Consider the following 25,221-nt stretch of genomic DNA (forward strand, 5'->3'; position numbering starts at 1 on the left):
GACTCTAGTATGTATTATTTGGATATTTTGCATTTTTTTCTAGTCCCACATTTATTATGTATATAAGTTGGGATTTCTGACTTGCTCTTACTGTGCTGGAGAACACATTTGTTTTTGTTTTTGTTTTTGTTTTTTTGTGTTTTTTTTTTTTTTTTTTTTTGCTTTGCAAGAGAGCTTCTTGGTAGAGGTGAACTGGATCTTAAAGAAAGAGAAAATTGCTTAAAACTGGTCAAAGTAATGTTTCAGGATGAGGAGCTGGCATGATATTCAGACCAGTGATTAGGTTGCAGGGGAACTTGGTTAGAGTGGTAAAATTGCCCACCTCGTAACCAGACAGATGAGTGCTTGAAGCCGGTTTTTGAAGACTTCTTGAGACAACTCTGAGCTAGGCTGTCAATAAACGGTGTCATATTGGGAAAGCAGGTCAATTGAGGGACATGAAAATTCAGAAGTAGAATCCTTTCCTACATCTGAAAATGTTGACAGATGAAGCAGCGATGAAGTTCCAGAGGAAGGGGCAATGTTAGGACCTAAGGAGAAAGTGATAAAAGTCAATGTCAGGTAAGACAGGATTCTAACATTTCATCTGGGAGGAAGATGGAGAAGTAGTCTCCAGCAAATCACCTGGTTTCTATTAGAAAAGGTCTGGATGAAGAATAAGTCCATCACACTCTGTTCTCCGTCCTCCTGAGATCTCCTTACTTTGATCTGTCGTGTTTTGTTTTGTTTTCCCACTCTTGTATCTCAAGATAGACTTATGATATAGTGCCTGGCAAGAGAGGCACTCAGTAAGTATGTTTCAGTGAATGAAATGAAATTAGTAATAGATTTAAATTTGGATATATATTAATATATAATATAATATATTGTATATATATACATTATTTGGATTTAGTTTCTAAGAGAGTATATAAATGAGATGATTTACATATATATAAAATATATGTGTCATATGATGTGAGAATTTGTGTGAAGCATGTGATAAGTGAAAAGATTGAAAATTAAGACAAAATTATGAAAGTGATGTTTTAAAAATCAAAATCAGGGAATATGTGGTAGAAGAGAGGCTGGGGACTTTACAGATCAGTGTGAAGTTTCCAGAAAAGATGAGACAAGAGTGGTGACCACTGAACTTGGAGGGAGCTCTTTGCCCCAGTGGGCAGTTCCAATGAGTGACCAGGAGAATAAAGATAGTGAGGTTTCTCCCTCTCTCTCCCTCCCTCTCTCTCTCTGTGTGTGTGTGTGTGTGTGTGTGTGTGTGTGTGTGTGTGTGTTGGTAGTGGAAGGAATTTTTTTTTCTCAGTGTAAACTTCAGTTTTATACCAAGACTGAGCTCTCCTTAGAATAAAGCATTAATTTGGGGCCTGTGGGTGGCTCGGTCGGTTAAGTATCCAACTTCAGCTCAGGTCATGATCTCAAAGTGCGTGGGTTTGAGCCCCCGTCAGGCTCTGTGCTGACAGTCCAGAGCCTGGAGCCTGCCTCAGATTCTGTTTGTCCTCCGCCCCTCCCCGACTTGCACTCTGTCTCACCCTGTCTCTCAAAAATAAATAAATGTAAAAATAAATAAAATAAAAAAAGAATAAAGCATTAATTTTGAAGAGGAGTGTGTTATGTGTAGCTTAGTATTTTTGAATCATTTTACTTTGTGAGTGGATCCACTTCCCCTTATCTGCCTTCAGTTACAATTCTCACAACTTTAAAAAACAGAATTACCCTTACTCATGATTGTAAAATTTTGGTTATGGCTCAGGCATTGCATTATCAGTGGGGCTCAACTGAAGTGATTTTGCACCCTGCCCCCCTCCCCCCAGGACATTTGTTAATGTTTGGAGATTTTTCCGGTTGTCACAACTTTAGTGGGAGGGGGTGTGCTCTTGGCTCCTAGCGTGCAGAGGCCAAGGTTACAGCTAACGCACAAGAATTCCCTCACGAAAAAAGAATTTTCTGGCCCTAAATGTCAATAGTGTGAAGGTTGAGCAATGCTGGATTAGAGATTTCTCATCTTTTCTAAAGAGCATTGCTTTGCTTTCAAGTTTAAATCTGAGATGCAGTTAGGGAAATTAACAGGTTAATTTTCTTTGGACTTGCAAAAGTGTATTTTAGGGTTACCTAAATGTGTGCCAATATTTTAATACGGGTTTAAAGAAAGAAATAGTCTTCCAAAACGCAGAAGAGAGTCCTGTGGTTATAGTAATCCAGCTTTAGGCTTTCCTGCACTGTTGTTACTCATGTAGCCAGTCCAGGCACTGGCATTTGGAATGTGTGCCAAATTTACTTACATAACGAATACCCCAGATATTTAGACTTTTTAGTTGTTTTCACAGTAGCAGATTTGTAAAGTCCAGCTATTCTTTATTTTTTGTGTTTAACTACAAGATTGTTGACAGTGTTTGTATTCCCTAATTGCGCAACCTCTTTATTGAAATATATATATGTGTGTGTGTGTGTGTGTGTGTGTGTGTATTTTAATTTTTTTTAATGTTTATTTTTGAGAGAGAGAGCACGCGTGCATGCGGGGCAGAGAGAGAGAACGACACAGAATCCGAAGCAAGATCCAGGCTCTGAGCTGTCAACACAGAGCCTGATGTGGGACTCAAACTCACAAGCTGTGAGATCACAACCCATGCCGAGTCGGCTGCCCAACCAACTGAGAGCCACCTAGGCACCTCATATTTTTTAATTCTAAAGAACACTTTACTCCTTTATTTGCTTTGTTTTGCAGCATTGCGTGTTACTTAATTACTTATGGTTCATTTACGACAACTTAATTTTTCACCCAAAGCTAGTTACAATAAATATTCATTTGCAGGTTAGCATTTTTTCCCCCTTTTCAATGACCCGATGTACACTTTTTGGCCATTTAAATTCTATTTGTCTGTAAGGCATGAGGCACAGTAGGCTTTTGATTCATTGTTATTTTACGATGGTGTTTCTTAGGAAAAAAGTGGTTGGCTTGTTTATTTTTAAAATGGATTTTTTAATTATATAAGTAATGCATAGAGACTGTTCATTGTGAAGAATTGAATATAGAGAAGTATTTAGAATGAACATTTAGAGTCTCCCCCACCCCATACCATTTCCTTTCCTGAAGACAATTAATATTAACAACGGGTCCCATGGAAAGACATTACATGCTCATAGATTGGAAGAGCAAAGTTAAAATGTCTATACTAGCCAAAGCAGCCTACATATTTTGTGCAGTCCATATCAAAATACTAACAGCAGTTTTCACAGAACTAGAACAAACAATTCTAACATTTGTATGGAATCACAAAAGACCCTGAATAGCCAAAGCAATCTTAAAAAAGAAAAAGCTGGAGGCATCATAATTCTGGACTCCAAATTGTATTACAAAACTGTAGTAATCAAAACAGTATAGTACTGGCACAAAATAGACACAGATCAGTGACACAGAATAGAAAACCCAGAAATAAACCCTCAGTTATATGGTCAATTCATCTTCAACAAAGCAGGAAAGAATATCCAATGGGAAAAGGACAGTCTCTTCAACAAATGGTGTTGGGAAAACTGGACCACCACATGCAAAAGAAAGAAACTGGACCATTTTCTTATACCTTACACAAAAATAAGTTCAAAATGGATTGAAGACCTAAGTGTGAGACTTGAAACCATAAAAAAACCTAGAAGAGAACATAGGCAGTAGTAACCTCTTTGACATTGGCCATAGCAACTTCTTTCTAGATATCTCCAGGGAAACAAAAGCAAAAATAAACTATTGGGGCTACATCAAAATGAAAAGCTTATGCATAGCAAAGGAGATAATCAACAAAACTAAAAGGCAGCCTTCGGAATGGGAGAAGGTATTTGCAAATCACATATCAAATAAAGGGTTAGTATACAAAATACATAAAGAACTTATATAAAAACTCAACACTCCCCAAATCACTAATCCAATTAAGAATGGACAGAAGACATGAACAGACATTTCTCCAAGAAGACATACAGATGGCCAAAGACACATGAAAAGATGTTCAATATCACTTACCGTCAAGGTAATACAAATCGAAACTACAATGAGATAATCACCTCACACCTGTCAGAATGGCTAAACTCAAGAACACAAGAAATACAGGTGTTGGTGAGGATGTGGAGAAAAAGGAACTCTCATGCACTGTTGGTGGGAATGCAAACTGGTGTAGCCACTCTGGAAAACAGGATAGAGGTTCCTCAGAAAGTTAAAAGTAGAACTGCTCTGTGATCCAGCAATGGCATTAATGGGTATTTACCCAAGGAATAAAAAAACACTAATTCAAAGGGATACATGTACTCTTATGTTTATAGGAGCATTATTTATAATAGCCAGGATATGGAAGCATTAACTGATGAATGGGTAAAGAAGCTAAGTACATACATACCGTGGAATATTACTCAGCCATAAGAAGAATGAAATCTTGCCATTTGCCACGACATGGATGGATCTAGAGAGTATAATGCTAAGCAAAATAGGCAGAGAAAGACAAACATGTTATTTCACTCATATGTGGAATTTAGAAACAAAACAAACATGCAAAGGGAAAAAAGATACAAACCAAGAAACAGATTCTTAATTATGGAGAACAAACTGATGGTTACCAGAGGGGAGGGGGCTGGTGGCTGGGTGAAATAGATGATGGGGATTAAGGAGGGCGCTTGTGATGAGCATGGGGGTGATGTATGGAATTGTTGAATCACTGTTAAAAAAAAGGGTTCTTGCTAGAGGCTAACATATTCCAAGTAAAAAGGGAAAGCTTATGAATGTTATTAATTTTAATCATTTTTTTCACCCTAATAGAAACAATGATGTTGGAGCTCCATGAGGGACATTTAAGTAGTACACAGATGCATGAACTTGGAGTATGAATCCCCTACTGAAAATAATGATGATGCCTTTTATTGGCACAGCGCATTTAAACTTTGAACCCGTTCTACAGTACTTGCAAAAGTGTCGTTATTTGTGTGCAAATTTTAGTTTTCTGTTACTTGTTGACAAATAGTGTCTTTTTTCATCTGCCTACGTTTCCTTTGTCTGCATGGCTGGTTTCTCTGTACAGGTAGAGGTTTGGCCTGCGTATTCTTATTCAGTGTCATGTTCATGTAAGTTCTTAAATCTTTTTTTTTTATCTATTCCATGCCAAAATAATGACCTCAGTTCCTGTACTTAAGAATTAAAATATTGGTGCTTTTAAAACCCACTTCTTCCAGGCAGCTAGACATTTAAAAATATATGAAAAAGTTTTTTCATTATTGATTTTACTTGATTTTCTTATGAGTTATGAGCATTAAATATAAAATCCTAAGAGGCTGTTTATGTATCTCTTATCGCCAGTAATGATGTCTTTGGATTCAGGGGCTTCAGGTATTTTGTATTGTTTCTTTTTCCCTATTTAAATTCTTTTGTGGTGCGGTATCCCTGCAAAATCGTGCAACTGTCCCCAAGGCCCACACAAAACTCTGTCTTACGTTTACCACTGCTCCTCCCTTTCAGACACTCCTGTAGCCTCTTCCTGCTTTGTGCAGACTCTCAGTCCCTTGCCCTGACAATCCCATTGCCCTTTAAATCTGACTCCAGCTTCTAGTCGTGCCCTTTCAAATCCATCTTCTACAGTGGTGTCAGAGTTCCACTTCTGGAAAGTATGTGGTTGTCTTTGCCCTGGTAATAGAGAGTGCACTCATAAACATCCTAGCTTCTGCCTCTTCCTTGTTCTGAAGCCCCTCCTGCACTGTGCCCCCTGTCCCCACCCCCCTCCTTCCAGAGCTGAGTGGGGTGAGGAAAAAAACAGTGTAGTGGATCACAAAGACCCCACATTGGATAATTGCCTTTCTCCGGAAATGTTACTTGCTTGCTAGGAATTCACATCTTCCTCTTCTGAGCTCATCCTTTAAGAATAAGCTTGTTCCACAAGCAGTCTTTCGTCTCGCTCACCACCATACCCCCCAGCTGATTATTCCCTCCTCTGTGATTCTACTACGCCTTGTTCATGCCTTCACAGTCCCTCATTTCAGGCCAGTTTTTTTTATTAAGGCTTGACTGTGTGTCTGTCCTCCCCCGGCTGAGGACTGAGCTCTTTGACTACAGGAACCCTGTGTGGCAAGCAACAAGCAAGTGGGTGTGAATAATTGGTTTGTAGGTGCCTGCAGGCATCTTACCAGTCACATTTCTCTACGAAGTTGGGTCTCTAAAATCTAAATGCCCGCTTTTCATAAATGACGGGACCTTGTATAGTCACACCCCTTCCTTCAGTTGCTGAGCACTCAGAGGCACACACTGGCCCGCTGTTCTCTGGCCCAGCCTGTGGAAGGGGATGCGCCGGAGCTCTGAGACATGCAGAACCAACCAGGCTTTGAAATTACTCTGGAAGGCACTTCAGAGTAAAAACGCACTGGTAAATACCTTGTAAGAGTAACCTGCGACATGGCCGATCTCACTTTTTTCGGGTAACATATACCTGATACAGTGATTTCATAAGGTCTTTTTCCCCCCTCACTTTGAATGCATTTTACTTTACTAAAGGGAATATTGGTGCATTCTAAACCTTACATTTAAGAACTCTTGTTAGTTTCAGATGATAAATGCTGTAGCAGTGTCATTGTTGGTCTTCCCTGCTAAACGAAAGAGCACTTTTTAACGAGTGTTTTTGAGGTTAATGAATATTATAAAACCAAACAAAACAGAAGCCTCATTACCTCAGTTACTGTTTTAATTCTGGTTTCACACTTCTTCTCGCCTGTGTCTTGGGCTAGAAATTGCTTAAAAGCTGTGGACATTCCAACAGATGGGGAAGGAGTGAGATAAAATGCCAAGAATGTAGCTGTCAACAAAATCCTGGGAGGTAGTTGTGTACTTTGGAGTCTTATTGTCTGAAATCCAGAGTTACCAAGCTTCAGATTTCCTCCGTCCCTAGCTCAGGGGCCAGGCTGGGAGATGGGGTGCTTCGTTGGTTAAAGGAGTTGTTTTTATGACCTTGCACTCCTTTTCTGTGACCCACCGACAGGTGTTATCCATCTCAGATGCATACAAATAATGCCTTTGAGCAGAGATGGTCAGTGTAGACATTTTGGCCCTTCCAAACTCGAATATTGATCCTTTGGTTTTCAAAACTACCATATTATTCATTTTCTATTTGTTTCAGAATTTTGTGAGTGTAAATAAGGATGTAGTTTAGGACTTACAGTTTATTTATTTGTGTCTATGAAATAATGACAGTGAATTTAGAAGTTTACTAGTATTTTATTTTATTTTATTTTTTTAATTTTTTTTCAACGTTTATTTATTTTTGGGACAGAGAGAGACAGAGCATGAGCAGGGGAGGGGCAGAGAGAGAGGGAGACACAGAATCGGAAACAGGCTCCAGGCTCTGAGCCATCAGCCCACAGCCTGACGCGGGGCTCGAACTCACAGACCGCGAGATCGTGACCTGGCTGAAGTCGGATGCTTAACCGACTACGCCACCCAGGCGCCCCAGTTTACTAGTGTTTTAAAATGTTTTCTATTGCTTCAAAAGAGCTGAGGTCACCCGAAGAAGTGAGGACATTAGAAATTACCCAATGTGAACACATATATAATATTCAGAATATATATCATATATAACATATATGTGTGTATTCTGTAAGTGAATGGAGATGGATAAAAAAATTAAATACTCACTACTGTACATTAGAAACTCAGAAGTGCATAAGTTGAGTGATTTTTTTTTAATGGGGAGAGAAATAATTTTCATGTAAGCTCGTGCACTTTCTTTGGAATTTTTCTTGTATGATTGATTTAAAGATGAGCAGACTCTGGGTGCTTTTTCAAAGCGCAGGAAACACCTGCCACAGGTAGACTGAGACAATAATTTCTTTCCGGGGGAAAGGGGAGGTATTGGAGGGCGGAGCAGAGCTCCCCATCTCCCACACCTACCTGCACGCAAGTGCTAGCTAGAATTGCTCTTACTAACCCATTAATGCCCCCACAGGGTGGGGGGTTCTGCGAGAGGCTGCTGCTGCCAGGCCTTTCTAAAGTTCGGGCCTTCCCTCATTTACTGGGTTTCCTTCTGCTGAGCTGAATTCAGGAGATCTAGTGGCTCTTTCAAGCAGTTACTTTTGAGAACAAGGATTAATGTTGGCATTAGTTAAAAATATTAAGCTGAGTCATGCCAGCATGCACTCTCTCTGAACTTGGAAGTGGTAACTCTTCATGGCTTAATTTTGGTAATAAAGCACTTGGTTTTGTAGATCTTAGTAATAATAGCTAGGCTTTATTGCATGCCTGCTCTGTACCAGGCCCTGTCCAAACACTGTCTCTGTTTTTCTAGAGGCAAGGTAGTTGTTATTATTCGTATTTTAGAGATGAGCTGCTGAGGCTCAAAGAAAAGAAGTGAGTTTCTCAAGACCTTGTGGCTGGTAAGGGGCCGACCTTGGTATTTTCACTTTCATCTTCTTATCATGGGTCACACACCCATGCTTCTCTTAGAATTCGGTGTGGCCAGGATTATGTGAAGGGTTTTTAGTAGGGAAAACAGATTTTCAAATTCCTGTCTGTTCCTTTGTTACTGTTGGGATGATCAATTGGTCTTCATGGCTTGTCTGTCTCTGTTTCATTCCTCTTTTTTCTCATGTTAAAGTGTGTGAGAGAGAAGGAACAAGTGTGTGTGAATTGTGTGTCCTCCCCGTGGGTCTGTGTGTATCTGGGAGAGGGAGGAAGGAAGGGGGTTGATGCCACTTCTCACAAGCGCAGGACTGAGGCTGCTCTCTTCGGTCAAGGCTGGTTGTGATGAAAACCTCCATGGAGTGGAACGCTTCCACGTAAATTTCAAAAATCCTTGGCCCAGAAGACTATCAGTTTTTTATTTTTATTAATTTCTTAATGTTTATTTCTTTTTGAGAGAGAGCGAGTGGGGGAGGGGCAGAGAGAGAGGGAGACACAGAATCCGAAGCAGGTTCCAGGCTCCCAGCTGTCAGCACAGGGGCTGACGCGGGGCTCGAACCCATGAACCGCAAGATCATGACCTGAGCCAAAGTCAGACGCTCAATCGACTGAGCCACCCAGGCGCCCCTATCAGTTTTTTAAATTCAAAACTGGAGTTACTGAATTGCCCAGTTATACAGCAGTAATGCTGCTTTGAATTCTTAAGTTTAGAATGGAGAGTAACAGTGCAAGAAGTGGCAACAAATTAAATGGACAGTTAAAAGAAAGGCTTTTATGAACTCTGTATATGTATTTGTAGCTTCTCTCTTTTTTCACTTTTATCTTTTTTAGATATTTGTAAAAAGTTTATTTTGAGAGAGAGAAAGAGAGCGCGGGTGGGGGTAGGGGCAGAGAAAGAGGTCAGAGAGAGAGAACCCCAAGCAGGCTCCGTGTGCTCAGCGCAGAGCCTAACGTGGGGCCCAAACCCACAAACTGTGAGATCGTGACCTGAAGTGTAACCAAGAGTCAGAGGCTCAACTGATTGAGCCACCTAGGCGCCCCTGCACTTTTATCGTTTTGCATCCTGCCTCCCCCTGCCCAGGGCATGTCTTACCAAGTAGTCCTGTATGGTAAGATCTTAGGGCGTGGAGCAAATGCAGAAGAGAGAGGTAATTGATCAAAATAATATGGAAGAGCAAGAGTGCATGAGCCTGTGAGAACAGGCTAGTGACAGGCTAAAGAACAGAGGGAAAGCATGCTTGAGGAAGTGCACACCGTAACTGAAAGAGTTTACAAAGAAGCCGTACTTGGAAGCATGTGTGGAGTGCAGAGTGTCAGTAGAGGGGGAGGCTGAAAGGCCTAAACAACAAGTGCTTTCTGCTCCCTGTCTTCATCGGAGGAGGGCCCTGCAAATTGGAAAGGTGACCATTCTTGAGGGGGCATTAGCACCTAGATCAGGAGTTAGATGGGAAAACTACCCAGATCCTTCAGATGCCTAAATCAACATCTCAAGTAATGTGGGGATTTTACTCATGGTCTCAAGGCCATATTGTGCATCTTGTGAGAAAGTACCAGAAGAATGGAGATGATGCATGTCTTACTTAAGGGGGAACATTATTTTCTAGAAGGCAAAGACCTGAAGTAAGCTTGGTGTCCGTTCCTGGCAGAGCTGCGGATAAACGGCAAACCAGAGATCTTCCACATGCTTAGGAAGGAATGTGGTGGTCACCAGGAGTCATCATGGACACCACCGAGAACGCTTGCCCAGACTGATTTCCTTTAATTACTGCTTTCCTTTATTTATTTTTTGGAGGAGGGATGCTAGATTATCAGATATATAGATTCATAATCTTACATTTCATGTATGCTCATTTGGTTCAAATAATGGCTCACAAACTCATTTTTGGCAAGTATTGACTTCATCGCTAAAATACCTGAGAAATCTCTTCCGAACCTGTAAGAAGGAGGTGGCAAGCTAGTTAGATGCTAGTGTTACATAGATTCCCATATTTTGAAAACTAACCCAAAACTTTGTTGAATAATGAATGACCTGGGTCTTCGTGAGGAAATGCTCAGGTAGGCACTATTACTGGCCTTATTTTTCGCCAGAAAAAAAACCCAAAACCCAACAATAAAAAATTCCCAAAGAAAAAGGACACCCCTACTGTCAGATTTGCTGACAAGAGACAGGGGGAATAGCTGACAGCAAAGTGGAGAGACTAAAACTTCAAATCATTTTGTTGGCTTTTTATGATTACATTGTTAGCTATAAATGTTAGCATAACTAGGCAAAATTTAATATTTGTAAATATCAGTCTTGAATTTATTACAGCAGTCATTTAAGCAATCGATATGAGATAGGGGAAATGTAATTTAGAGGTAGTTATGGGAATTTTGGAGTTTTAGCTAACCATAAATAATAATTGTGACTAATATATCTATAAACAAACAAATAAAAAAAAGAAAAAAAACCCCACAACCTATAATAAGAAAAGTAAAACTGAAACAACTTTAGGTGGCATTTTATCAGTGGAATAGCCATACGTGAAACAGCAGGTTCTATCTTGACCATTCACTCCAGCATTATAAGGGGAAGGGTAGTTGGTTCTGTGTGGCGTGTTGCAAGGACATTAAAAAATTGATTTAGTGTCCTGAGCATGTTGATGAGTGTGGTGAGTGCCATAGCTGGATCTCATGTTCTAGAGACATCATTGAAGGAATTTGGAATGCTTAGCACCAATAGGAGACTAAGGGAAGATACAGTGGCTGCCTTTAAATCGGAAGGTCATCTTTGAACAGGAATGTAAATGTATCTCCATCCTTAGGGCTGAACGAGAAGCAAAGAATTGACAGGACATAAGGGAACAAGTTCAGCTCCACATCAGGAAAGCTAACAAGTGAGCCTGGCCAGTGACAGAATGAGAGGCCATGGGAAGAAATGATCATAACTTTGCTCTCGTACTGGAGACCACACTGCACCTACCTGATTGTATTAATGGCCCAGTTCCAATGTTACCGCCTCTGTTTCTCCCTGCAGCATGTTCTCTTTCTCACTTGTTTCTGATCCGCAGTACCATACACTGTAGGGATCTCAGTGGGTGCCTAGGAAATATTGGGTGAAAGCCATGCAGCTGACCTGTGGACTGTCTTGGGTTCCTAAGTCACACAGTGCCCAGCATAGAACTAGAGCCATCGATTGTGTTCCCTCCACCATGCTATTGATTTCTTCCTGCTTTGAGTAGCTAGCTTTTAGAGAAAAGTTGTTCTAAATCATAGGAGAACAAAAGATTTTTTAGCTAATTACACCTAGAAAAGCATTTTTCCTGTATTTTGAATTTATAATCATTGATATTACTCATGTTTAAGCAAAGTAGCTTGGTTCACTAGAGAGTGTTTTGAAATCTTTAGAATGATCACCAAACTGTCATCTCTTGAGGATTCTAGTCAATCATGAAGATCATTATTTTCAAATTTGGAAGATTTAAAGAAAGAAATGCAATAAATGAAAATGATGCTATCAAAGTTTTGAAAAGTTGCCTTTCTTCCAGTAGCGATAGGTCTTGAGATGCAGCGGGTTGAATGTCACTGAGTAATATCCCCCTTTGTTATTGTGTTTCATTTAGGCTGATTTGAAAGTCATTGAGAAGTGGATGGATGGTGTGAAAGACTTCTTAATGAAAGAGCAGGCTGTCCAAGGAGATGCTGAAGGGCTACAGCGTGAGCTTGACCAGTGCTCTGTGAGTTTTGCTGATTTAGGGACTCTGCTGTAATAAATAACATTTTCTTCTTTGTTATTTGCTGTTATTAAAATTGCAAAAATATGACATGACAACAAACCTAGATAAAATATCTTTCATCATAGACCTTTTTTTTTTTAACTTTACAGTTATTAAAAGAATGACTGGTTATTTATATGTCCATGTTTTGGCTAGGGTTATCGAATTCTGCATAGAGAGAATGAGAGCAATTTTAATTCATTAGGAGCTGCTATTTTATGTTCTGATGACAATTTTAGTGTCATAATTACCAATTTTATATTGCTCTTATTGTGCCACCTGGTGAGGCTTAAAGAAAAACATATTTAACATGTGAAATTTACCAGTAATACTGCATGCAGTTTGTATTTGGTGAAATCATTAGGCTTCTCTGAATTAATTGAGAGGACCATTCCCTGCCGAGAGTCAAATATTTCCAATCTAATTTGGCAGCTGGCTATATGAAGTGCACAGGTGAAATGAATATCTCAAGGCGCAGTATTGCTTAAGTAGTTAAAAGTCCTGACTCTCAAGTAGTCTGTTTTTATAGTATTTTCAGCAATGCAAGCAGACACGTTATAGTTATGGCATCCACTTATATAGCAATGAACTCAACACTGGCTTGTTTTGTGTGTTCAGGCCTTTGTTAATGAAATAGAAACAATTGAATCATCTCTGAAAGACATGAAGGAAATAGAGGCCGACCTTCGAAGCTCTCCAGTTGCTGGAATCAAAACTTGGATACAGACAAAACTAGTTGACTGTCAAACCCAAGTGGAGAAATTCAGCAAGGAGGTAAGTTTTTCAACCTTGCTATCTGTGTTTAAGAGCCAGATAGCTTTTCTTCAGTGACTGAATTCATTTTATAGCCCATCCAGTTTGAGAAACAGTGGTCTAGAATAACTATAGCATGGTAGCAGGTTGGGGCAAAAAGTGGATTTTTCTTCTCATTAGGGGAGTGTACTAATTTTCTGGTTTGGCTGCTTGGTGGGAATGAGCTTGGGTGTTCAACAAAGACCTAGAAAGGCAGAGTAGCTGGAACAGAATGAAGAGAGGAATTAGCGGGTGGGTAAGATTTGAGGTCAGAATGCAGGTGGCATGAATAGTATATGGCCTTTGAAGCAAAATTTTAAACTTTAATTTCAGGTATGATTTCACACAGAAAGCAGAGGGTCTTAAGCAGGGAAGTGATATTACCATGTGGATAATTTACTCTGGGAAAGCAAGAGTGAAAACAGATATTTAAGAGGTTATTGTTGTCTTGGCCCCTCAGACTAGAGAGATTGTGGTGGATGTCATGAGGAATGTTAGGTTTAGACTGTATTTTGAGAACAGAGATAAGAGTCTGGTAATGGATTAGATGTGTGATCTTGAAAAGGGAGTAGTCGGGAACAGCCGAGGGTCTGTGCAAAGCTTCCACTTTGTATGGATTGTGCTGCTATTGGCTGAAATGGTGGAGACTCGAGGAGAAGAAGTTTTTGTGAGGGCAGGTGAAACAATGATTTCCATTCTGGCAGGGTTAAGTGTGAGACTGAGACACGTAGATGGGGCTGTTCAGCTCTTTCTGCTGGAAAGAGGAAAGAGCAAGGCCAAGGGTGCCGAGAAGGAAGGGTCAGCCAGAGGAGAAATGCCAAGAGCCTGTGAGGTCTTGGGACCAGGTGGAGAAAGCTTTCCATGGTGCCCGGTACTGAGGATTTTTGAGCCCAAGGAGCACTGAAAGTCAGGCTTTCGATCTAACAAGATGGAGGCTTTAAATGACCTTGAGAAAAGTGGATCCAGTGGCATGGCAGGCCAGAAAGTCACATTGGGGAATGTTGAGCAGACAATGGGAAGTGAGCGATTGGGTCAAGTAGTAGCAACTTGGAGGAATTTTGCTATTTTTCTATTCGAGGGAGCAGAGAAATGAGGTGGGAGAGGGGACCTGGGGATCCAAGGAGGTATTTTTGTAATTTTAATTTTTATTATTTATTTATTTAAAGTTTATTTATCAAGAGAGAGAAAGAGAGAGTGAGAGAGAGAGCAGGGGAGTGGCAGAGAGAGGGAGAGAGAGAATACCAGGAAGGTTCTGCACTGTCTGCGCAGGGCTTGATTCCATGAACCGTGAGATCATGACTTGAGCCAAAGTCAAGAGTTGGATGCTTAACCGACTGAGCCATGCAGGTGCCCCTATAATTTCTAGAAATAAGGGATGTTATAGGATATTTGCATGCCCAAAAAGAAGGACCTTGCTTGGAGAAGATAATTTCTGGAGTGAAGTCTGTCATGTGTGAGAAGGCCAAGAGCCCCTCTACCAGTGAAAGAATTGCTGTTGGATAGTTTCTCCATGGAAATGGAAGGAAGGCAACTCTGGGTACAGTAGGAGATCGATGTAGTTTTACGATTGCTTCTGCTTTGCTAGTGAGGTTACACAAAGCTGAAGTGGGTGCAGAACGGGGGAAGTGGGAGGAGAAGGTGTGAATGCAGAAATGTTCCAGACAACCCTGTAGATGGTACCTATCTCTTCATGTGATATTTTTTGGTTAATGCTTATGTAGGAAAGACTTATATTTGCATCCTTGAATGTTTTGTTTTCATTGTTTTCCCCCAAATTCCTTACTCTGAATATGTCCAAACTTCAAGGAAGGTTTAGATAGTGGTAGAGGGAGCAGCTGTGGGCCCATTCCTTAATTTGCCGGTTGTTAACCTTCTCCCACATTTGCTTTCTCTCTCTCCCTCACTCTCTTCACACATAACACACAAACAGGTTTTTTTCCCCCTAAAAATGGACTTTTGACAGGAATTTGAAACTATCATGACACTTCCTCCCTGAATACTTTAGCATGAATACTAAATACTAAATACTTCACTCGTGAATAAAGACAATCTTCTACAAAACCACAAAACCATTGCCACACTTAAGAAAGTAATTCCATACTGTCATCTCTTCTGGCCAGGTTCAAATTTCTCTAAGTGTGCTATAATCTGATGGTTCGTGCTTGCATTTATTGAGATTTGGGGGCAAGTAAATAAGGAAAATGGTTTGAAAGTACCAGCAAGGAGGAAAGAAAGCAACAGCTAGATACGTACATACATACGTATAGACATAGATATTTAAACCTATGCATCTATCTACATACATACATATGTACATACAGATAGGACAGCAAAGAAATAATTATGAATTACTGTTGATTCATTGTATGAGAGTAAATGTGTGGGGAATTTTTAAGTGTCCTCAGCACGGAGGCAACCATGTGTTGTGTGAGTAATTATCTAAAGCAGTTCCAGAGTATTGTGTTTCATTGAGTAGTATAAAGGTGTAGATGTTTGGGGCAAATATAATGTGGCCAAATTTTTATTTTGCTAAGAAAGGATGGACATATGAAATCAACCAACAAATAAAAACAGTCTGTCTCATCTGTTATGTCCATGATGCCATGAAACGAGGAACATTTTATTTATTTATTTATTTTTAATTTTTTTTTTTTTTTTACATTTATTTATATTTGAGAGACAGAGAGACAGAGCACAAGTGGGAGAGGGGCAGAGAGAGAGGGAGACACAGAATCCGAAGCAGGCTCCAGGCTCTGAGCCATCAGCCCAGAGGCCGACGCGGGGCTCAAACTCACGAACCATGAGATCATGACCTGAGCTGAAGTCGGACGCTCAACCGACTGAGCCACCCAGGCGCCCCATAAATGAGGAACATTTTAATGCCAAAAGATAGTAAATAACCTCAGGATAATCAATTATAGTTTTGAGCTTTTTTCTTTTCTTTTTTTTTTTTTTAAAGTTTATTCCAGTGTCTTTCTTTTTCTCATTTCTCTCTGGATCTGTGAGAACTATATAATTATCCAGTGTCTGCAAACTACTAGTAAGGAGAATTTTCTGAAAGTGGAACCCAAGGAATCTGTATTTCTATGTATTTTTAAAAACAGCTGTCCCGTGTAAAGTGCTAATCACCAAGACTTAGGAACCAGGGCTGTGTGTATGGCTGTCAGTAAGCTCCTCAAGTGCCATGTGGGGCAATGAAATCAAAGCTCCTGTTTGGCCCCACTTATTTATTTAAAAAATTCTTTTGAGTTTGTTTATTTTTGAGAGCATGAGAGAGCGTGAGCTGGGGAGGGGCAGAGAGAGAGAGAGAGAGAGAGAGAGAGAGAGAGAGAGAGAGAGACAGAGACACGGAATCTGAAGCAGGCTCCAGGTTCCGAGCTGTCAGCACAGAGCCCAATGTGGGGCTTGAACCCCTGAACTGTGAGGTCATGACCTGAGCCAAAGTCAGATGCTTAACCGACTGAGACACCCAGGCGCCCCTGTTTGGCCCCTTTCTATTTTTATGGCTCTGATCCTGCTTGGAGAGTGGGAACAGGAAAGCCTCTAAGGATTTTGCCTTTCTCTCATGAGAGCCATCCTGTTTCTACACTGGCTTTTGTTCACTATCAGCTTTGCAGCTGAGCAAGCCTGGCAAGGTGACTCTGAGGTTTGATTTGAGTCAGAGGAATATCGAATAATGAAGTGAATGCTGGGTGATCTCTGTGGGATGGTACCTTCTCCCACTGTGGACGTCAGTTTGTGGTTGGAGGGAGGACCTCTCAACATATTTTTATATGAAATGTTTGGTTATCTGAAATATTTAAGTTATTGAATGAGATACAGATCATACCTGTTTTCCTAATGTAACTTTTTCTGTCTTTGTGCAATATACAAGTATAGTAGATTATCAAAACCAAAATTTTGTACAGCAGTGTTTTATAGGAGAAAACCAATTCTTTGGTTGCTTCCAGGTTTTTTTTTCCATAATAAACAATGCTACAGTAAATTTCCTTAAAATATATGCTTTTATGGTTGCAGGTTAGATTCCTTCATTTGAGATTACTCTGTCAAAAGTTATACATTTTTAAAATTATAATAAGTATTTCCAGGTTAGATTAATATCCAACATGTGGTGTAGAGTTATAATTATTATAATTATTATAATTATTGTTATAATTATTGTTTTCATTGTTGCTTATATTCTACAACATCAGCACAAAATGTATAAAGGATTTTATCTGAATGTGAAAACAAGGCTCTTTGTGGAAAGTTATCACTGTGTCCTTAGATATTGGAAACTAGAACTTGACATTTAATGTTTCAGCATTTGTTTATTTGGGTGAATGGCTTTTCCTTTCCAGATTGCTATTCAAAAAACTAGGTTGTCTGAAAGTCAGGAAAAAGCAGTGAACCTGAAGAAAGACTTGGCAGAGATGCAGGAATGGATGGCCCAGGCAGAAGAAGAATACCTCGAGAGGGATTTTGAGTACAAGTCACCAGAAGAGCTGGAGAGTGCAGTGGAAGAAATGAAGGTGAGTCTAGGCCGGTCAGTGCCCGTGTAAATAGGCTTCGTAGCTCCCCTTCTCCCTTACATATGAATGAATAAATGAATGAATGAATGAGTCTGTCTATCTATCTATCTATCTATCTATCTATCTATCTATCATCTGTAAAACATGATATGTACATATAATCTTTCATAGTTGGATTTCAATTTGAAAAAAAAAAAAAGGAAGGATAGCTACTATGACTCTAGTAGGGAAAGGAAGGCCACACTCCACTTGTTCACTTTTGCCCATGGGTTGAGTCCACGAAGGCCCCTGAGACAGTCTCTTCCATTAGAACTTCAGGGAGCCACAGAGGATGACTCAAAAATTTAGTTTTATCAGCTATGTTCACAGTGTTGTGCAATATCAGTGCTATCTCTTTCCAAAAGTTTTAAGGGAGAATCATTTTTTTTTATTAGGAACAAGAGTGACTTCCCAAATTGGTTGTGATTTATCTTCATTTCATCAAATGTATTCTTTTGGTTAATACATGGGAAACACATGGATATCAAAATTTTGTTAGAGCAGGTAAGAGTAGCAGTAGGAGCATTGTTGAGGGATTTAATATCAGTTTGGTCCACAGGATATATTTCCTGTAAACTTAGATTCCTGTGTCATTAGTCTTGAACACTTTCTTTCTTCTTCTTTTTTTTGTATAGTAAAAGAACTGGGCATCATTCCCAAATTTCTAACATTGCTTCAAGTGTCCTTCAGTGATCACGCCAAAGGAGATAGAGTCTTAAAGGCTATTTAAAAAAAAAAAAAAAAATAAGAGTAAGCCACACATTGACTGTTTTATGCCAAATTTAACTTGCCTAAAAGTATAACTAAAGCAAAAATCTCTGTGCAGATATTTTAAAAAAGGATTATATTTCATGAGTGCATTATTGAATATGAATCAAAGTAAATACAATAAGGGACTTTGTTCTTGTATGTGGTTATTTTCACTGAAGCATCTTTTTTAGTGTACTTTTTTTGGAAAGCTTTTTAAATATTCAGTATATAAGATATTTTAAAGGTAGCCTACCAGGTTAAGAATGGTCTTATTTATTTTCTTTACATTATTGGCATTGCAGTTCTGTGGTATTTCAAAGTCACTAGGGATGAAAGCTTAGAGAAATAAGTTTTTAACCCTTGATTGGGCAACGTTCCATCTATTTTTATTCTAACAACTGTTAGAATTTTAAAACCACTACATGTAATTAATTACTTTACTTGCAACTGAGGGAAATTTAAAACCATTTAGTAGTAAAGAAAGCTAAAAGGGGAAGTGAAAGACATTTTAGGTTGATTTTCCTAAATGTGAGACTTCATCGCCAGCCTAGAGGGAGAGAGAGTCAGGAAAGAAGCTATTTCTAGATTAGATCCTCCTAGTATAACTTCTATCACTCTTGAAATGCTGTTAATTATCAGAAGCATAGATAAACCTCTGTTCCAGGAGAAAAGAAATATGTTTAAATTATTTTTAAATGATACCTCTACTATGGTGCACCTTAGTTTTTGTGAAAATTTATTTATCTCACTCAGTTTAGTATGCTCAGACTTCCAGTGTTAAATGAGCTCACTTAGATTCTTATCATGGGCCCAGACTTTGAAAATACCTCCTGTTGGCAAACATAACTGAGCGTGACTTAGGTGTGTTAACATTGCTTTTTATTTTTATTTTTTATAAATCTTACAGTTAGCCTTCTTATTTCAAAAGCACTCTCTGGGATGATTACCTAAATAATGTTCCAATTAGGTCGTTAGAATCATGTCGGCATTTTAATTTTGGTTTAGTTATCTTTGAAAAAGGAAAGAAATTGGTGACTGAGAAAGGGACACAGTTTCAAGTTCATCCTTTCTTGGAACAGAGGGCAAAAGAGGATGTGTTGCAGAAGGAGGTGAGAGTGAAGATCCTCAAGGACAATATCAAGTTACTAGCTGCAAAGGTGCCCTCTGGTGGCCAGGAACTGACATCTGAGCTTAAAGTTGTGCTGGAGAATTACCAACTTCTGTGTAACAGAATTCGAGGAAAGTGCCACACGCTAGAGGTATGTTAATCAGTGATGTTTTTGAGATCAAACTCTGTAATTTACTGACCATTTCCATATCTTGGAAAAAACTAAAAAGCTCTATTTTTCTTTTCCAATACGGGATCATAAAGGAAAAGTCATTCCTGGATAACAGTTGATAAAAAGGAAACTGGGATTAAAAAAAAGAAATAGGAAACCATGATCTGCCTTCAGTTAGTAGAAGGTTCTTGGGAAAGTTATTTCATATATTTAGACTTTCCTTTTTTTATATGTGAAATCAAGGTTTTCATATTTCAGATGATCTGTAGGGTCTGTTCCAATTCCTGACATTCTAGAACAATGTACTGTGAGCCTTTCTTTTGTTTTGTTTTGCCTGGTCAGTACACAGAGATGAATTGAGGGTTTTTTTTTTTATTTCATTTCAACTGGGTGTCTGAAGTTAGAGAGTCACCTGACAGAAAGAAGAACTTGAATGTGCTGGTATTTTGCTGGACTATTTTATCGCTCTTGCCATTGGTTGAAGATGATTCTATTAATTTTTTTTTTAAATAAAATTAAGGTTTTGCTTGCTTGTTTTTAATTTTTTTTTTCAACGTTTATTTATTTTTGGGACAGAGAGAGACAGAGCATGAACGGGGGAGGGGCAGAGAGAGAGGGAGACACAGAATCAGAAACAGGCTCCAGGCTCTGAGCCATCAGCCCAGAGCCCGACGCGGGGCTCGAACTCACGGACCGCGAGATCGTGACCTGGCTGAAGTCGGACGCTTAACCGACTGCGCCACCCAGGCGCCCTGCTTGCTTGTTTTTATATCAGTGTGACTTTTCTTGCATTTTACTGAAAAGATGTAAGCGTTTTGATTTATAGAAATTAAATTTAACTTAAGCCTAAAACAAATGATTGTATTGTAGTAAATCCTAAAATGGTAAACAATCACAGCTGTGATATTTAAACTAAATTCACTCACTTCTTGCTTTTTCTGAATCTGTTTTGTGCTAAGATAAATATGTATAATTCAGGATGGTTAATAAGAAAACTTCAAGTCAAATAAAACCTCACTCTGTAATATTAATACACGGTTGACCCCGGAGAGTGTGGGGGTTAGGAGCACTGACCCCCCAACCTCACACAGTTGAATATCTATATATACTTTTGACTCCCCCAAAACTTAACTACTAATAGCCTGCTGTTGACCAGAATTCCTACTGATAACATCAGTGATTAGCACATGTTTTGTATGTTATATATATCATATACTATATTCTTACAATAAAGTAAGCTAGAGAAGAGAAAATGTTATTAAGAAAATCATAAGAGAAAATACATTTATAGTACTGTGCTGTAAGAAATCCATGTATAAATTGATTCATGCGGTTCAAACCTGTGTTGTTTAAAGGTCAACTGTATTATCTAACATAAAATACCTGAGGTCACTCAATTGAGAATTTAAAATTTAAAATTCTGTAAACATAATATGTAATGTTATGTATGCCCATTCTTGAGTCCTAGTGGATGATCTTGGACTTGAATTTTACCGTAGTTTTGTCCATGTTTTTGCTTTCCTGTTTATTTATAGGCAAAATAACAACTCATAATATATTTAAATAATGAGTGAAGTCCCCAAGTTATCCTAAGCTAACAAAAGACCACCAGGTATTCTGTGTCATTTCTTCACATTGTGTTTATGACCCAAAGGTGACAATTTGAGAATGAGGAATAAAATACGTATGTTGAGAATTTGGAATTGCTTTGAGAATTACTTTGGGATTAGTTTGAGAGAATTATTTTGAGAGAAGAGAAGGAAAAATGCCAGGAAAAATGATAAGAGAGAAAAGATGAGGCCTTGGTATCTTTAAAGGGGAAGATGAAAAGATGGAAATAAAGCTTAAAAATTGAAATGCTCTAAAAATGATGTTCAAGATGACTAAGGGGTCTGGGCAGAAATAGCCCAGATTCCGAAGTTTGGATAAGAATGCTTTTCTTCGGCAGAGTCCAACATTATTACCTTGATTATTTTTAGATTCCTTAACATATTTTTTAAATCATGAGATATTTCAAACTTCTAGAAAAGTACAGGTAATACTATTAATACCTATTTACATATCCTTCAGATATTAATGTTAACATTTTACCCTATCTTTCCAGATCTTGTTTTTAAAATAAAGCAAATTAGCATTCAGACTATATTTCCTTCTTTCTATCCCATCTCATGTCTCTCAATCCCTGTCTTTAAGTAATCATCATCCCGGAGTTAGTATACATTCTTCTCATCCATGTGTTTATATGTTTAATATATACACTTATGTTATCACTTGCTCTGTAACACACCTCACTGATATATAGAGCTTTATAAAAACAACCATTTACTCAGAAAAAAAAAATTTTAATGTTTTTAATGTTTAATTCGTTTTGAGAGAGAGAGACAAAGTGAGGTGGGGGAAAGGGAGAGAGAGGGAGACACAGAATCCGAAGCAGGCTCCAGGTTCTAGGCTGTCAGCACAGAGCCCAATGCAGGGCTCGAACTCATGGGTCACGAGATCATGACCTGAGCAAAAGCCGACACTCAACCAACTGAGCCACCCAGGTGCCCCCCAAAATGACAATTTATTATTTTATTATTTATGATGCTGTGGGCTGATTTGGCCCAACTGAATGGCCCTTCTGCTCCTATACCTATGTGGTATAGGGAGAGCTCACTCGGATAGCTGTGTTCAACTGGGAGCTCCGCTGGGGCATTCACGATGGCCTCTCCTCCTGCAGGTCTTTCTCCACATGGCCTGTTTTATGGCTTCTGGGCACTGGGCAGCTGGTTTTTAAGAGGGAGAGAGCAGAAGCTGCTAGTCCCGTGAGAGGCTAGGTCTGCAGTTTGGTAGAGCATCACCTGTGGAACATTCTTTTGTTCTAAGCAGGTTGCAAGGCCAACCCGCATCCTAGGGGAGGAGAAAACCATGTCACCACTTAATGGGAGTAGCAGCAAAAAATGTGTGGTTATCATTAGTTTGCCATGGTTATCATTAGTCTATCGTTAGTCTCTGGACATACATTAGTTACATTCTTCGCTAATGCAAAATGCACTTAGACTCTCAGGGACTCCCAAAGTCTTATCCAGTACAGCACAAGCTCAGAATCCACTGTCTTGTGATCCACATCAGGTCCACATGCAGATGTGGCTCCTTGGAGCAGTTTCTTCAGGTGCAGGTGTGTGGGAGCAGTGCTTCTGGATCTGGTGACCTAGGCACGAAAAAGACAAGTTACCTGCTTCCCATATACCCAACATACAATGGCAAGGATGGGCTCAGAAAAATCTCAGTGGGCACTTCCATTCAAAAAAGTTGGGGGAATAGAAGGTAAATAACTGTCACTGGTAATGGTGACTCAAAATTTAATAACAGTGATTCTGGAATCCAGCCAGGCACATGTGTGTAGCCCGTGCCCCACTTCAGGGGCAGGAGCTGTTGCTTGAATAGGGCCCAGTGGCTTCTTGGGAGTGCCTCTCTGGGAGCCATCTTTTTTTCCCCCCATAAGAAATAGGGTTCTTTTTAAAAAAATTTTTAAATGTTTATTTATTTGAGAGAGAGAGCAAGCAAGCAGGGGAGGGGCAGAGAGAGAGACACAGAATCCAAAGTAGGCTCCAGGCTCTGAGCTGTCAGCACAGAGCCCTATGCGGGGCTCGAACCCATGAACCGTGAGATCATGACCTGAGCCCAAGTCGGATGCTTAACTGACTGAGCCACCCAGAAATAGGTGCCCCAGAAATAGGGTTCTGCTGGCAGCGAAGTAGATCTCAGTCTGCTTTCTGTCTGTAAAAATTAGGGGACTAGACACCTCTTTTCCCTTTTATAGTCTTAGCCAGGGGTTGGTAAATTACAGCCTCGGGATTAAATCTGGTTTGTGGCCTTTTTCTGTATGGCTTGTGAACTAAAAATGGTTTATATATTTTTAAAAGGGTGGTTTAAAAACCAAAACAACACACATACAATAAACAAAAAAGAGTCTGTGACAGAGACTGAATGTGGCCTGTGAAACCTAAAATATTTACTGTCTGGCTTTTTATAGAAAAACTTGCTGTCCCCTGACTTGGTAAACACACCCCCTGGGGAGTACGCGCTGGAATGTGCTTTCTCTTAGTGGGTCTGAAAGAGAATCAACTCAGGAGGCTCCCTGCGGAACTCTTTCTCCTAAATTTATCAATTAAATGGGCTCTTCCTATAGATGAAGGGGCACTTCCTCTCATAATTTTGCTTCTAGAAAATGGAGTGTAAGTTTATCCCCCTGCCCCCCAAATTCCCCATAGGAATGGGGAATAAATGATTGTAACTAATATAGTGAGACAGTATAACTCCATTTGATTCAGATGTGACTCTCTTCATATATAGACACATACATATGAATTTAGGAGAAAATAGGAAAGAGTATACTGCAAATTGTTATATCAGTTAGCTCTGAGTTGGAACAGCATAGACCTCAGAGAGTTCTAATTTCCTCTATAATTATTAAAAAGTGTTGCAGTTATGAGTCCTTCTTACTTTTCTATTAAAAAAAACCCCAAACTAATAATGTTTCCCTCCTGGTTTCTCCTACTAATTATATAGTTTTATTTTTGGCATTTGAACAGATCCTTGGAATTTTTTTTAGTGTACAGAGGGAGGCAACCCATTTCTCTTTGTCCCATGACCCCCTCCCCTCCCAACTGGTCTAATACGATTTGTTGAAGAATCTTATTTCTTTTCACTATCAAAAAAAAACCCCAAACTAATAATGTTTCCCTCCTGGTTTCTTCTACTAATTATATAGTTTTATTTTTGGCATTTGAACAGATCCTTGGAATTTTTTTTAGCGTACAGAGGGAGGCAACCCATTTCTCTTTGTCCCACGACCCCCCCCCCCCAACTGGCCTAATACGATTTGTTGAAGAATCTTATTTCTTTTCACTTATTTGAAATTCCATGTTCATCAGTTCCTAAAGACGTATCTAGAGATACATCACATATTTAAATGACTTCTTACACAATTTAACTTTTTTCCTGCCCACTGCAGGAGGTATGGTCTTGCTGGATTGAACTGCTTCACTATTTGGATCTGGAGACCACTTGGCTGAGCACTTTGGAGGAGCGGATGAAGAGCACAGAGGCACTGCCCGAGAAGACAGATGCCGTCAATGAAGCACTGGAGGTGGGAACCTGTGTTGTGGGTGGTGGTTCTCTCTGTTGCCATGAGGCCAAATGAGCATTCACATGAGGAACATGGCTCTTTCTGTGGACAAACACATCGGCTTTCTTGGTAGCGTTCAGTGTGACTTCTGTCGTCTGAAGTATTTATACAATCATGTCTATTTAGATTATGGTGAGCCATGAACTCAGCCTCGTGGGGTGGTTAGCAGTTTGATAATTAGTACATTTAGACATTAGTGCATTTAGTAAATACCCTAATGATTTTCCAGCTTGTTTTTGCCAGTCCCCGGATAAAACTCTGCCGCATGCTATTAGGATAATTGTTCTCTTGTTTCTTCATGAAGTTATTTTTGCTCATTGGACAGTGGCAACCACGGTGTTTTCAGTGGCTCTTGCTCTGTTCTCTTTAGACGTGAAAAGCTGGGGACAGGTTAGAGGGGTCAGTATGTGAGGCCTGGGATCCTGTCCTAGGAGGTTGTCCCCAGGCCTAGGCTTGAGCTCTATGAGACCAAGAAATGTGCCTGCTTTTTCATTGTTCCCAAGTTACCAGCACAGTG

At 39.6% G+C, this 25,221-nt stretch overlaps 1 protein-coding gene across 4 annotated transcripts in view; it reads left to right on the top strand.

Annotated features, from left to right (window-relative positions):
• LOC115514483 (utrophin) overlaps positions 1-25,221 on the top strand; it is a 352,812-nt gene that overhangs the window by 261 nt on the left and 327,330 nt on the right. For all 4 annotated transcript variants that reach the window (XM_030316511.1, XM_030316514.1, XM_030316513.1 and 1 more), the window contains exons 2-6: positions 12,010-12,123; positions 12,781-12,936; positions 17,295-17,465; positions 19,334-19,513; positions 24,531-24,665. In XM_030316511.1, coding sequence (XP_030172371.1) covers positions 12,010-12,123; positions 12,781-12,936; positions 17,295-17,465; positions 19,334-19,513; positions 24,531-24,665 — 756 coding nt within the window. The remainder of the gene's footprint in view (positions 1-12,009; positions 12,124-12,780; positions 12,937-17,294; positions 17,466-19,333; positions 19,514-24,530; positions 24,666-25,221) is intronic.

Source organism: Lynx canadensis, chromosome B2 (assembly GCF_007474595.2).
Source record: "Lynx canadensis isolate LIC74 chromosome B2, mLynCan4.pri.v2, whole genome shotgun sequence".
NCBI lineage: Eukaryota > Metazoa > Chordata > Mammalia > Carnivora > Felidae > Lynx > Lynx canadensis.